Genomic DNA, 14,198 nt, shown 5'->3' with positions numbered 1-14,198 from the left:
CGATCGTCTTTTGTTTTGCCATTGCTTGTCAACGGGGTGAATTATTTGTAAATAAGTCGCCTTTGATGGAATAATTCGCACGATTGCCGGCTAACATGGACCCTGTGGCCCTTCAGAAGCAAATCAAGGACAACTCTGAGGACCTGACCAGGTTCCTGGGCGACCTGAACTCCTGGCAGGAAGACATTAAGCAGAAGGAGAAGGAACTGGAGAAAAGCCGCAATGACAACAAGGTTGGACACATGTCCTCGACGCGTGCCGAGTTAATTTTTAATCATCATTTAATCCTTGAATTTCGTATTTAGAATCAAATTCCTCCTGTCCGAAGCAAGAAAAACAAAGGCAAAACAGCCATTAATAGTGACGAAGTCGAACCTTCCCCTTCGGAGGCTCCAAAAGTGCCCGAAGAGAAATCAACCCCTAATGGCCAAGCGTCTGGTTCAGAGTTCATCAGCTACGACTTTGTAAGATAAATAATTTTTATAATTTAGGTTTAAACAATTTTGAATGTAGGCAAAGGCGACCAGTGCTTACAACGATGAGAGGGGTGGAAAACCCTTGGCGGACACAATTTCAGACGCTGAAAAGCAAAAACGGCTGGAGGAAGCCAATTATGAGAAAGAAAATGTAAATTACATACTCTGAAAAAAAATGCTTTGCAACCTATTATTTGGAAATGTTTCAGGGCAACACCAACGTCAAAAACAAGAAGTGGAAGGAGGCTATAGGTTGTTACACTAGGGCTATTGCCTACGATGCTACAAATCCAATTTTCTTTGCTAACAGAGCCCTTTGCTACCTCAAGATTGAAAAGTAATTATTTTCCGTCTCTTGCATTTGATGATAAAATTGTTCTTAATAGATTTGAAGGAGCCGTTGAAGATTGTTCAAAGGCACTTGAACTTGACTCTAATTATGTGAAAGCCTACCTCCGAAGAGGCTCTGCATTTACCAGCTTGAACGAACCAGAGTTGGCAATCAAAGACCTGACCATGGCTGTCAAACTAGAACCTGCCAATAAAGAAGCAAGGAAGTGCCTGTTGGAAGCCAAAACGCTCAAGACAAAATTAGACGCAAGTGATAATTCCATGGTCGTAGCCATCAGCAAGGCCCATCATGAGAGATCTAAAGTACCTTCTTGGACCTTTCCTATTAATTCGCCTATTTTACCTTCTTTAAAATTTCAGGCTCCCCTGAAGAGAATCAGTATTACAGAGGTTGGCAGTTGCACCGAACCTCTTGTCAAGAAAAAGGAAACAGAAACTTCCGAGTCCAAAGAAAGACCAAGCAGCCTAGAATTGAATAAACCAAATACGCCCTGCTCATCTTCCAGAACTACCACTCCAAGATCAATACCTAGGACACCTATAACTCCACTAAGTACCACACCTGTATACCTTACGGAAATTCCAGAAGCACCTATAAACTCTGTCCAACTCACACTTACTTGGAGCCAACTGAGACCTGAAGACCGATACAAATACATCTCCGTAAGATCGTTCATTCTTTACTGTGTCAAAATTGTACTTTTTTTTTTAAATTTAGAAAATTCCTGGATCTTCTCTGCCGCAAGTGTTTGGGGATTCTATGGAAAGTGAAATTTTCACTGATGTTTTGAGAGCTCTGAAATTGGCAGAAGAAGATGATCCTATTGCCGAATATTTATTTGGTCTTTCTGAAACCAAGAGATTTGGAACTCTTTCCCTCTTCATGAGCTCCAGCGACAGATCAAGTAATTAAAAATTATTTTAAGGATTCTCTTTCAAATCTTAATAAATAAATTTTTTTTAGCTGTGCTAGAGTTGATCCGGAGAAGTTTGGAAGCTCAGCATATCACAGAGAAAGAAGCCGCAGATTTGAAATCCAGATTTGGCGTTTGATCTCTTCACCAGCAAGGTATTTACCCATCCAATTCATCAATGTTCATTTATAAGAAATAAGCGTTATTAATTTGTGCTGCATTATTAAACAAAGGCAAAACAAGCTTAAAGATAAAAAGATTCTGTTTGCATTCTTTCTCAACATTTTATTTCGGTAGAAATACATTCTTTTGATAAATTTCACATAATTGGTGATGATAAGAGAGCATCGTAATAGGAAAATTTAGTATCCATGTTCCATAACCGTTATCGTTAAATTTGATTTACAGTAATCCTTCTTCCTCCGCTCACGTCATTTCAATATGTACATAGAAGTGGAAACTTTAGACACAATACTTAACAAATGGTAGAAGCACGTCATGTGATGTCACAAGTAGAAATATAAAACAACTCGTCCTATAATATTCTGTGCACCCAACATTTCCGTCGGTGGCTGCAAATCATGGCAATATAAATATGAACAAGGCATTTTATATGCGTTTTATATTCAACAATTCATGCACAGTAGAGCAGTTGACGGCGCACAATCAATATACACAGTATGCCACAATCTCGCGTCGGTGTGGCCCAAATTTTGCAAGGAGCGATACTTTCTTGGTCGATTCGCGCCGGCTCGGGCGCCGATTCACGTCGATGCCTCGGTGTGGCGGCAAAACGCGTCATTTGGTTATATCACAGTGTAGGGAAAATTGATTGGAGATTATCCTGTGGCCGAAAGCCAAACGAGCAATGCCAGGATCAGGCCGCTCCACGCGTGAAGTGGCCGGTTGGCTCGACCACAAAGCTCAATTTCTTTCTCCTGACAAGAAAAAACGAAAATTATTGATGGTCAAAAATATGATTTAAAAAAAAATCATAACTTTTCTTCTCTAATATAATTAAATTTTTCATCCTTCTTCATTTGTTTCAAATTAATTTCCCTAGTTTTTAAGTTAAAAAAAAATATATATTTCTGACTTTGATACAAGATTATTTTGTATTCATTTAGCCCTAAATCAAATCTTGGTTTCTATCTACCTTTATCTACCCATTTTTTTTATTACAAATTTACAACTTAAAAGAAAATCAGACTAAATTTCAATTTAAATGAAAAGTGGTGGGAAAAAAAATAAATCGAAAGGCAGAATCTTTTTTAAATGCTGTTAAAATTGTAGCTTACCCGTGGGTGGTGGTTGATGCAAGTGCCAAGTGTTTTGCGAGGCAGAATGTTCCCCCGAATGCGGTGGCACGGCAACGACTCATTATACGAAACTTCGCTAGGAATCACGCTCATTTCTGCGAAAGGAATTTCGCACTCGAGGTCAACGACCACTAATAACATATTGCTAGCGTCCACAGGCTCTATCAAAAACGGCCTGCAAAGTCGAAAATTAATTTCAAAATTTTTCGTTGTAAATTTATTATTATACCTGTTGCATTTAGCGTCATATCTATTATTGTTGGTGGGCGATTTGCCCTTTTTGTCGCTCGTCACTCTGGACGGCTTGTCGCTGGCCGTCCGGAGACGCGCACTCAATTGGTACAGGTCCACATACTGGTCGCACGCCTGCGGCCTGGTCCTGTTGATGAGGACTTTGCCCTCGTTGCGTTTGTGGCGGTCTCCCGGCTTGCCAGACTCGGTGGTGTCCTCTTCGTACGCGTCATAGGCTAAAATTTTCAATCGAAAACATTAATTTTAATTAAATTGAAAATGAAATCAAGAAAATTAACATGAATCGCAAGTTTGGCGCATTTTTAAGCCTTAGGAATGACTTACATTAAAAAATAAAATGATTTTCTCTTTTTACATCTGCACAGCTGCTCTATAGCTGACAATTTTGAGTTAAAATGAATTAAACTAATTTAACTTTTTTTTCTTTGAAAAATTAATTAGATTATTTCAAATTATTTGATATATTTTTTTTTTTTTTAAATTAAAGTAATAAAAGGAAACAAATCTTAAACTTAAGGTACGGTACTTTCCTGCTAAAAATACTTTTCTTTTTAATAATTTTCAAATCAAATTTGCTTACCTTCCTCAGTAACAAAGGCCCATGACATGTGCCAAATATCTTGCAAACTCGACTGCACATAAAACCAGAAAAAGCGGCTGACCAACCAATCAAAGAACCATCCTAAAATGTGCTGCTTCTGAAACAAAAATGTTTTTTGTTTAGTTTCTTTAGCATTTGTAAGATAAATTTTCTCACCACTCTGGCCGGAGTTGCGTCACTTGTAACTCCGTCTCCTTTGAAACAAACAGCTTGGTAGTCGTAAATCCGAATCCTTTGGAAAATTCCCTCGTCAATCATAGTCTGCATGACGTATCCTTGAATTTCTCCGAAAAAGTGTCCCGTCTCTTGAAGGTTCTTTGAAATAATTATGTATCCGTGATTGTCCAGAAGATAGCACGCCACATTCAGAGAGGAACACGATCTCTTGCAATTTGGACCGGTGCACTAAAAAATTTCCAGTAATAAAGCATTAAAAATTATTTTAAAATTTATGTACTTTGTATGAAGTGATGTTCATGAATCGGTTGAAGAGGGCCGACTGCAGAAACTGAAATCCAACGACCGCGACCGGAGCCTTTCGCTCGTTCTTGTAGAGGAAGAGAGCGTGGCTGGCGGTGATCAGGGTGTCATTATGGTGGCCTATCTCGTGGGGCACCGAGTACACGAAACTGTCCGGCTGGGTCATGTGCTGCTCCACAGCCCTGCGGTACCACAACTCGTCTGTGGCTCTATTGTGGTGCGAGCTGAATTGCCTGGACAATTAAAATTCAATTCTCTTGAAAAACAGTAGTTCAAATAATTTAATAAATTAATCATGAATTTCGGATTATTTATTATAAAATTAATTAATGAAAACGAAACCGTATTGTCTTTCAGAAAATTGAAGTTCAAAATTCTTTGGTAATTTTCTTAATTGAAGCATTTCAAATTTCATTAAAAATATTCTACCCTTCGACTGTGGCGTCCTCCGGGTCGAGTCCGAGTGGAAAATCGTGCCACCTGGTGAGACCGGTGTGCGTGGCGATGAAAGAGACCGTAATTCCAAAATGCTCCTTCAGTCCCTTTCTGAAATTAATTTAAAATCAGAACGAATTCATTCATTCTATTTTGATCCATCAATATTAAACATTTTATACAGAAATTAATCCTCGATCGGCAATCTCTGCTCTGAAAACGCGATATACATAGGCATGCTATTCATTTACAAACACAAATCCTCGTTAGCTTGAAAAGAATTTTTTATTGCTCCACCGTGGAAAAAAGAAGTTACAAATTAGTTATTTTCCAACGATCTCTGCTCACGCTCCTTCCTCCAGCATTATTTGTATGTTGTTTTATCAAACAAAAGACGATTTCACTATTCTAGCATGCATTGATTTAAATTCAGAGACGTTTATTTGATTTTTATTGACAGTGACGGCCAACATTCATAGACTAACTCGACTTTTCTATACAGTAGCAAAGTGATCACTGATGCGGTGCTTGTTATACTTTACCTTGTGAGTAAAACCATGAACATTGCCATTGGTCTACGTTTGTGAGAAAAAGTGGAAAATTTCAAAACAGTTAGTGCCAAGGTTGTGAAACATTTTTAAATTTGTAGAGTGATTTTGTTCATGCATTACCGAGTGGGTCCTGCTGCTAAATGACTATAGATATTAAATTTGTATTTTTCTGAACTTACTCTGAGTCGTCTTGAGTATTTGTTGTGAAATTTTGCGAAAATCCTTCTGTCATTTTTGCGTCAAATAGGAGTGAAAGGAACAGAGTCCTATCGCCTATATTGCATAGAAAATTTACCATAAAAATCTATGAACAACTAGAAATTTGAACTTACAGTAATACGAGTCCTTGTCAACTTTTCCGTTTTTCCCACCCGGTGAAATGTCTGCGTGTTTGCAAAAAAGAACAAGTTAGACTTGGTTCGGCTATAATTTTCTCTTTTAGAAAAATAAAAATAAAAAACACTGAAAAGAACATTTAACACCAAAGGGTTTTCTAGCTAGACTAACAGTGAGTGCAAGAAGTTGACAGGGATTTCACCACGTGCGCCACGCGATTATTTATGTACACATTTTAGTTCAATCCTTCTCTATATATAATATGTCTTTCGACAGTTTAGGTTCAGCATTTTATAGGTCGAGCCGACTAAAGCTAGCGTTTATCTACACTCAAACACTTAATTTTATCTCTGCTCACATCAAAAAATACAAATACTTTCTGTGTGAAATGTTTTGAAATGAACGAGTGAGTGTTTTCATATGTTTTTCAAAAATGAAACTGAATACGATTAATTAAAATTGATTTTCGAGTTTTGTGGCAACTGCTGGTCGTGGTGGGACCCCCAAAGTGCAGACTAGGCCTACTGACTGGAGGGGGGAGGGGGCCGCGTGCGCGCCCTGCCGCTGCCACCTCTACCGGCCGTCTCACCCTGCTGGCGTTCGGGTGGGGTGAAGAGTCTCCGCAGGGGCCAGTGCCACCCTGGCCGCTGGGCGCGCTCCAAAAAGTGCAGCAGCTCGTGTTCCGCGGAATCGAACGGGTGTTCCGTGTCGTAGTGGTATTTGCAGAAGATCCTGAATATAATTCAAAATTATTATCATTAAAGTCAGGTTCAAATTGATGGAAGTTTATTCAACGCACCAGTCAGGGTGGACCCTCCAGTTTTTGCCTTTGAAATACGACATTATATTTTGACCTAGAAAGAAATTGCAGTTTTATCAAAATGTCTAAAAATACTTTAAAAATAAATTTAATATTTTTAGGTGGCCTTCATGTTTATTTAAATAAATAACTTTATAAATTTTTTTTCATATTAAATTAATCATTTACTAAATTTACATTACAAATTTTGGCATCAAATCATACTAGTATTTTACTGATAAATTTATAATTTAGTTTTGTAAATGAAAATTAATATATAAATAAAGTAAACCAAGCAGGCAACTTGTAAAGTATAATGATTAAGATATAAAAATTGTAATTAAACTCTCTGAGTGATGAAGTAAAATGAAAGTAATTTGTCACTGATAACATTTAACTTTTTTAATACATTTAAGTTTTCGATAAATATTGATGATACTCTCCTCAATAATTAAATTAAATTTAATCTCAACACAACTTAAATCATTATTTCATAACTCCTTGAAATTCTTAAAAGGGATGCTGAAGCACTATGATCATTTACTCATAATCCCATTTTGATTTTCTTAAAAATAATCAGTAAACTTAATTTTGTATTTATATGTTTGAACTTAGAAAAGCTGAAAATGTAACTAAAATTAAATATTAAATTGCAAAATAACAATTTACCTTCGGCCAAACTCCTTCTAATTTCCTCAACCCCGTGCACTCTGCTGGCGCCGTACTTGTCGGGCAGCGAGACAACCAGGGTGAAGGGCGTCGAAGGTATGGCCGTGTAATAATAATGCCGCCGCATGCGAGCTGACCGTCGCTATAAAATGATCATGAATCGGGAACAGAAGATAAATAACATTTAATCATTACCATTCCGTCAAAGTGGTATCTCGTGTCCAGCGTGACGGTGCCAGTAGATTGATTAATCACGGCATCACGAAACTACAGAAAAAAATTTGATGAAAATTGTAATGACAACATCAACAATAATACCGCTTTCATGGCGTCGGTGAGATCGCGGGCCTCATTCTCAGTGTCCATCAATTCGACCTCACTCATGTCCACGCTATTATAGCTGGGCTTGAGGATATCTTGGAACTGCAAATCGTAATTAAACAATTTTGATTAAAAATAAAAATTGACCTACGTACCACCGGTCTGAGGTCAGGGTGGGTCAGGATGAAGCCGTTGTTGGTTATAATGAAGGCGTAGCCGTTGACACCAAGCTGAACAAAGGAGAATGAGTGACGGCGAACATGCCCAACTTTGACTTTTCATTACCACGTGTGGTGACAACAGCTTCAAAATGTCCTGGATGGGGACGTCCGTGCCCGCTACACCGAGCAAGTTTGCTACCCTGGTCTGCGAAAACGAATCGAGTTAGTCGGTTTCTTTTTTAGGGGTGGCGAGTTGCTGGATTATAATCTGATCGCTAATTAATTGAAACACACGCTGGCAAACGCAATATGGTTAGATAATAATAATAATGAGAGTACCATTTAAACCAACTTGTTGAGCAGCAATTTTTTAACAGCCTCAATCAGGCGAGCAATATATGAATTTTCCGATTGACTTGCTCAACAAGTTGTCAATACAATACCAATGAAAACTGAGGGCATTTTTTTATCATAAAATATAGCCATAACACTATAGATTACTATGTCAAACTAATGATCTAGGGTTCAATCAATAATCTGCTTCATAATAATAATTTCTGTTAAGGGGTACTAATCGAAATCGAGAATGTTTTGCAATAATTGGTAGCACCTAAATTAAATATATATATGGAATCGTTAAAGTAACACTAGCAGTACGGATTGTAATCATGGCAGAATAGCAGCGAATCTTTTTACCGCTTTTTACTTTTCTGCAGCACGATAAATTGTATATATATTTACATAGAGAAGTACGCAGCAAAATGCATGGTATCAATACTGCGGAGTTTTCGCTCAAGTGTTACTTAGTTTTGTCAGAACGGCATAATAAAAACTTCTTTCAGAAAGCTTCTTTTATTCCGTTCTAACAATAAGTTTATTTAAATTTATTAGTATGTTAACTACTTAAAACTATCGATTAATGACACACGTCACAAAACAATGAAAAATAACAGGCGCCTAGTGGTCTTTTGCGCATGGAAAATAGAAAATAAAAATTAGAAAAATACATTAATATATAGTAGTACCAGATTGGTGGTGGAAAATAGATTTAGCCAAACAGTCGTAGCTCAAAAATAACAAAAAATTGAGATTTAAAATTTAGATACGTCAGCGATAAGCAGAGGTTAAAATTTTTAATTATATCAGCGTGATTATATGCAGAGCGTGTTTTAGCGATTGATTGATGATGATTTAATTAAATGAGATCTTGTTTATTTTTTTATCAATTTAATTGATTGCTTTTAAAATTATCCGTTTGTTTTAAAAACTACAAACTACGGACGATTTCTATTTTTCGCCACCTCGAATAAATCCTAAACAAAATTTATAGTGGGAAGTTTAAACCAACAAGTAGTAATGAAACTCCATAATACACCGACTTAAGTAAGTAGCATAAGAGACACTAGTTAAGTATGTTTATATCAGTCGATATTAAATTAACTGAAAGGGAGAAAGCCTTGAACGCGCGCAGCACGCGTCACGAGGTGTTCTCCCCAAAGTTGGAAAAATACTATTCAAGGACAACATTTATGTGTGTATACCAAAGAAGTAAGTTTGTGGCTAAAATTTCTTTGTATACACCTGTTTAAAAATTAGTTTTGAGAGACAGTATAATATATATATAATATGTCGAGAGAAACTACTCTATGGGGGATGAGGTTCTACAGCAGTCCAAAATAATAACAGCACGGCTGCGCTACAGCATGTTGGGCTACCTTCATGTAAAGTGGAATTAGTTATACCTCTCGTGTGCGCTTTACCCAGTACGCCTCGTTAATTAGAATTCTCTCTGTAATGTTCTGTTAAAAACAACCAAGAAGCGGGAAAGAGACAGACAACGGCATTAGTCGCTTGAATCATTTAGATCAAACATCAAAAGCACATCTTGAATCCACCAGATTATTTCACATCAAAAATTTTGGCGGATTCTGCGCTTTATGTATAAAGCGTGATTCCTTATGTAAAAATTTACACTTAACAAATGTTTTCAACACTTACTGCGTTTTCGCGTCTGTCAAACACCGGCATGGACACGGAGGTCATTAGTTGATATTTGATCAAGTCGCCGCTCGTTTGATCTTGAGTCTGTTGAGATAAATTTTTTAAGTCTTTTGTGCCAGAGATTTTGAAATCTTATTTACCCTTCTGAGCTTTTTGGCAAAGCGTCGGTCTTGCTCCTCCTTTGAGTCAAACTTTTCCTTGTCCCGCCTGTAGCTCTCAAATCGCTCCTTTTGCTCGGCGCATTCTTTCATCTCCCACAACCAATCCGTCATTTTTGGATCCTAAAATTTTTCAACATTAAGACGGGGACTAATTTAATTGGGAAATAATTTGATTGAAATAATAAATAAATTTAAAAATGAAAAGCCAATTTTTTAAACATAAAATGAAATTTTCTATATTTATTTAGCATTTGTTAAAAGTAAGGGCATAATTCTTATAAAATTTTCCAACACTTACGGTGACGTCAGCGTAAACAGGAGTCCAGACGACCGGATGCTCTGTCCGATGGAGCACCATTGGTCTCGCCATTACCGAAATGTACTGCAGAACCTGCTCCCTTACTTCCGCCAACGTACTTAAATGGACATAGTACCCTAACAAATTTTTTTTGATCATGAATTTTGCCCACTTCCTTTGAACTTGAACGCACCTTGATTTGCACAAGCGACCCACTTGATGCGCTCAACGTCAGGCACCTCCCTTCCAATCAAGTACGTGAACATCCTGACCGGCATCTTTGGCAAATCTTTCCAGTTGTACTCTTGGAAGAGCTCTTCGTACATGGCAGGCACCTCGTCGGTGACCAACATGATTGCCTGGTTGCAATTGGCTCCGTATCGTTCCTCGCGAGCCTGTGAATTTTTCAAATTTATTTTAAAACACTTCATCTATTGATTTTTGTACCCATTGCAGAAGTTCAAACGCTCTACTTAGGGCAGTGGTAAAGTTGGCGATGTCTTTCGTCTCAAGTTCTTCAAGGGCTCCTTTCAACTCCCTCACATTGGCCAAAGTTGCCTTGAAAAGAAAATTAATTAATTCATCATTCAAATCTTGAAATTTTTCTTCACAATTTGCTTTAAGTTTACAGAATTCACCAATTTTTTCAATTATTTTTTACTTGCCATCTTCTTATATTACATTATAATAAATATTTTAAACTCACTTGAACAAGCGTGTCTCTGAAGCACGGAATGAGCTCTTGCGTTTCCTCCGAGAAGGTGAAAATGTTGACGAAGTCGTTGTTGCTCAGCGTATCTAAGATGTTTGTGACCGCGTGCCGAGCGATTTCCTTGCGCATCCCAGTCATTGAGCCAGAAAAGTCGACCAGGATTATGACGTCCTTGGCACTAGTTGCCGCTTCAATGTACCACCCTCGCGTCCTGCAGTCGTACAAGTCCACGGGCTCCTGTTTCCACTGCAAAGCTGATTTTTTTTCACGATTAGAAAGTTTATATTGTATCTACAGAATTATTTCAAAATGAAAATTTGTAAATACCTTTTTTAAATTTTTAGGATTTTTCAGATTAATTAAAGGTTAGAAAATTATTCAGAAAACGTGGAAATTACAATGAAAAAATCAAGAAGATGAAAACACGTACTTTTAGAGAATTGTGACAAAATTATTATCTGTAAATAAAGAATCAATTTTTATTTGTTATTAAAAATTTTATATTGTTCGCATTTAAAATATGTTCTAAAAAGCAACTCTTTGTTGGTGTTTAATTTAAATTATTAAAAATACAAAATAAGCTCCTGATTTTTTCTGATTTTATGTTTGAACTATATTTTTTTTACTAATTACCTTATAATTTTATTATCCTGATTATAATTATGATTTTTATACCTGGATATTGTCTCATGAACCCAAAAGAGCTACCAAAGTACTGCCAAGACAAAGACGGGTCCATTCTGTAATTGTTGGTGAAAATGCTGTCCAAGTTTTCGGACCACTTGATGGCGCGCATGACGTCAGGCGCTGCAATTCAATTTATTGAAATAAATATATTTAGAGTGCATGATTTATTTGATTCACTCACCGCCATCAAACACGTTAGTTGGCACATGCACTGAAGAGACGGACGTGTTTACTGGGATGTTGTAAAAGTGCGAGTTTGGGGTGAGAACCATTTCGCGGCCTCCCTTTGGAACCTGCTCACCCTCGGGCACCATCAGCTTTGCGTTCAAGTAATCGTGCTCGAGGACCAACTCGTCGTGATGGGACATGGCCGTGTTTTCCGCAGCGTCCATTATTCTCTAAAAAAACCAAAATTTTCTCATTTCAGATTTTTTACCACATTCTTGACCTAATTATTATGGCACGAAAAATATATGCTTCAAAGAGTTTTTTTTTTATTATTATTCGGTGACAAAGGAAACGGAGAAAGTGACAAGGGAGGGTGTGTTTTTGTTGCAAGAGATGTAGTGGCGAGATAAGAAAATCAATGTGCGCAGCTTCATTCAGAGCAGGTCGCCTACCTTGACGGCGCTGATTTTGAGGTCCATCATGTCCTTGACGTCTCTGGCCATGTCCTGCACGATGCCTGAGCCTGACCTCTCCATCACAGTCGCGTGTTCTTTGTACCTGTGGAGCAGTTCGTCCCTCCTCGTCACGTACTTGCCGTACGTCCACAGCTCCATGCCGAGCATCTTGGCCCATTGTTGAACGCTTAAATTATAAAAAGATAGAGAAAATTTCTGACGATTGAATTTTAAAATTACTAGTAAAATATTTTGATTCGATTTTTTATTTTTAGTCTAGAAGTTAATAATTTTATATAAAATTTTTAATCAATCAGAGATAAGCCTTTGAGAAGTGGTACGATAAAAAAGCCCGAAACCAAACAGCTCCTGTACCGTGGCAGAGACAAAACCCAAAGTTGAAAAACTATGCGAGTGCCATTAAAAAAAGAATAAAAAATGAATCTAAAACATGGTAAATTTTCATTATAGATCGCGTAACTAGCTCTACAGAAATAGGACTATACTCAATATTTAGTTATTAGCGGAGTTTTAAATGTAAACGAACGCTGTAATTCGCAATTGAAAGACAATCTCAATTCTTATGATTAACGATTTTACTTTGTGAAAAAGTTTGAATTACATGGCAATCACTTTTCAGCTCAATAAGAAAATTTTTGAAACCATTTCACAAAGTTACATTTTCAGAATGATGGCAGAAACAAAACTTTTCATGGTTTAATTAAATAATAAAGAATTTAAAATTCCTAAAATCCTGACAATGAACCAGAAAATGTATTCGGAATATTCAACCGACTAAAAGCAACACCTTATATCAATTCTAAAATTTATTTCTTTTGCTTTCTCCTAAACTTTTCTTTTTGCAATTTTACTCCAGGCCGTGCAAGACATAAAAAAAGGCCGGCACCAGTTGGGGAGAGGAAATAATATTCCAGCAGCGATCCATCCATAAAAAAAAGTTGGCGACGTGAGTGGCGCCCGTGTTGATTATGCAACTGGTGCGCGCCTTGTGTGGAGCGGATTGCATACCCACGTTCTCTGCAGGCGCATTGCGTCGACCCAGTGAAGTAAATAAGAAAAGTAAAAAGAAGTGACACGCGCGCGGTGTTCGCACAAATCTGAGACGCGAGTCTTGCTGCGATTTTCCGTCGTTTAGTCTGGGTCACGGATCGCAAATTGAAACGGAGACTGAGAGTGTCAACTGACCGCTGGTAAGAAGAAGAGATGAAGCCATATAAAATATCCATAATCAGGATCAATACACATGGTCTATTTTGAGTGGTTGCGAGAGCGACTGGCGACCGCTCGACCAATTGACTAGGAATGCGTGTAACGACGATGGATAAAGTCAATTTAGCACTTCCATAATTCAATCAGGATCAAATGTTGAGAGTTTTTACTTGCAAGGAAATTAAAAATCGGAGGAAAAGCAAAATTTAAAACCATGTAATTAATTACTGATTTCATGCCCTTTATTAAAGTTAATTAAAAATTTAAAAGGCAATTTTTTTATTATTACTGTAAATGTTGATGGAAACTTAAGAATACTTTAATATTCATTTGATTCATTTAGCATAATTTACTTTTTGGTACGATAAATTTCAAAATTGAACCAAGCCTGGGAACTAGAAATCTTTTGATTTCAAGGTTTTCCGTTCTATCCTGAGCTCAAAACTTGAATGGAGGCCAAGCGATCTCTGGTCGAGGAAGGAAAGTGGAAATCTAGGTAAAAAGTCAGATAAAAAAAGAGGCCACACCACAATTATGATCCGCGATGCAGAGTGCGGTGACGGATGTATCGATTTCCTGCAGATTTCCCACATGTCCGGGGGTAAATAAAAGGGCGCGGGAGGGGTGGGCGGCCGTACCTGTGTGAACTGATGAGCTCAGGGTTGCCTGGCTGGGCGGAGACGAGCAGCAACAGCAGCAGCAGGTGCATCCTCGGCACCGACCCGCATCTCCTCGTCTCTTCCTCTTCCATTGGCACCAGATGCACTAGCCCTGAGTGTGGTGCCCAGTGTCGGTGCCATACAGCAGAGCGCAGTCCGATC

The 14,198-nt window shown here is 37.8% G+C and overlaps 2 protein-coding genes across 5 annotated transcripts; one reads left to right on the top strand and one right to left on the bottom strand.

The window, feature by feature from the left end:
- Positions 1–4: 4 nt before the first annotated feature.
- LOC132198165 (RNA polymerase II-associated protein 3) lies at positions 5–2,008 on the top strand. Its single transcript, XM_059622020.1, has 8 exons — positions 5–233; positions 306–464; positions 514–627; positions 686–813; positions 863–1,130; positions 1,188–1,490; positions 1,546–1,732; positions 1,792–2,008. Exons 1-8 carry the CDS (start codon positions 96–98, stop codon positions 1,878–1,880), a joined length of 1,386 nt encoding a protein of 461 aa, XP_059478003.1. The 5' UTR covers positions 5–95; the 3' UTR covers positions 1,881–2,008.
- Positions 2,009–2,011: 3 nt separating this feature from the next.
- Positions 2,012–14,196, bottom strand: LOC132198149 (voltage-dependent calcium channel subunit alpha-2/delta-3). Of its 4 annotated transcripts, XM_059621982.1 has the most exons (28): positions 14,016–14,196; positions 12,145–12,334; positions 11,706–11,922; positions 11,513–11,644; positions 10,832–11,091; positions 10,573–10,683; positions 10,319–10,520; positions 10,126–10,262; positions 9,807–9,947; positions 9,664–9,750; positions 9,408–9,464; positions 7,790–7,870; positions 7,660–7,734; positions 7,502–7,606; positions 7,379–7,450; positions 7,184–7,325; positions 6,515–6,569; positions 6,245–6,447; positions 5,712–5,762; positions 5,559–5,652; positions 5,371–5,403; positions 4,823–4,939; positions 4,371–4,626; positions 4,070–4,318; positions 3,893–4,010; positions 3,290–3,527; positions 3,040–3,235; positions 2,012–2,679 (listed from the first exon to the last, which is right to left on the bottom strand). In XM_059621982.1, exons 1-28 carry the CDS (start codon positions 14,126–14,128, stop codon positions 2,581–2,583), a joined length of 3,831 nt encoding a protein of 1,276 aa, XP_059477965.1. In that variant the 5' UTR covers positions 14,129–14,196; the 3' UTR covers positions 2,012–2,580. The 4 variants fall into 4 exon arrangements, with proteins under 4 accessions (XP_059477965.1, XP_059477991.1, XP_059477974.1 ...); XM_059622008.1 differs by lacking the exon at positions 5,371–5,403; XM_059621991.1 differs by lacking the exon at positions 9,408–9,464.
- Positions 14,197–14,198: the final 2 nt, after the last annotated feature.

This window comes from Neocloeon triangulifer, unplaced genomic scaffold (genome assembly GCF_031216515.1).
Source record: "Neocloeon triangulifer isolate White Clay Creek 2 clone unplaced genomic scaffold, ASM3121651v1 ptg000001l, whole genome shotgun sequence".
NCBI lineage: Eukaryota > Metazoa > Arthropoda > Insecta > Ephemeroptera > Baetidae > Neocloeon > Neocloeon triangulifer.
Note: the sequence above shows the minus strand (reverse complement) of the source record. Positions and strands in the feature narration are given on the sequence as shown.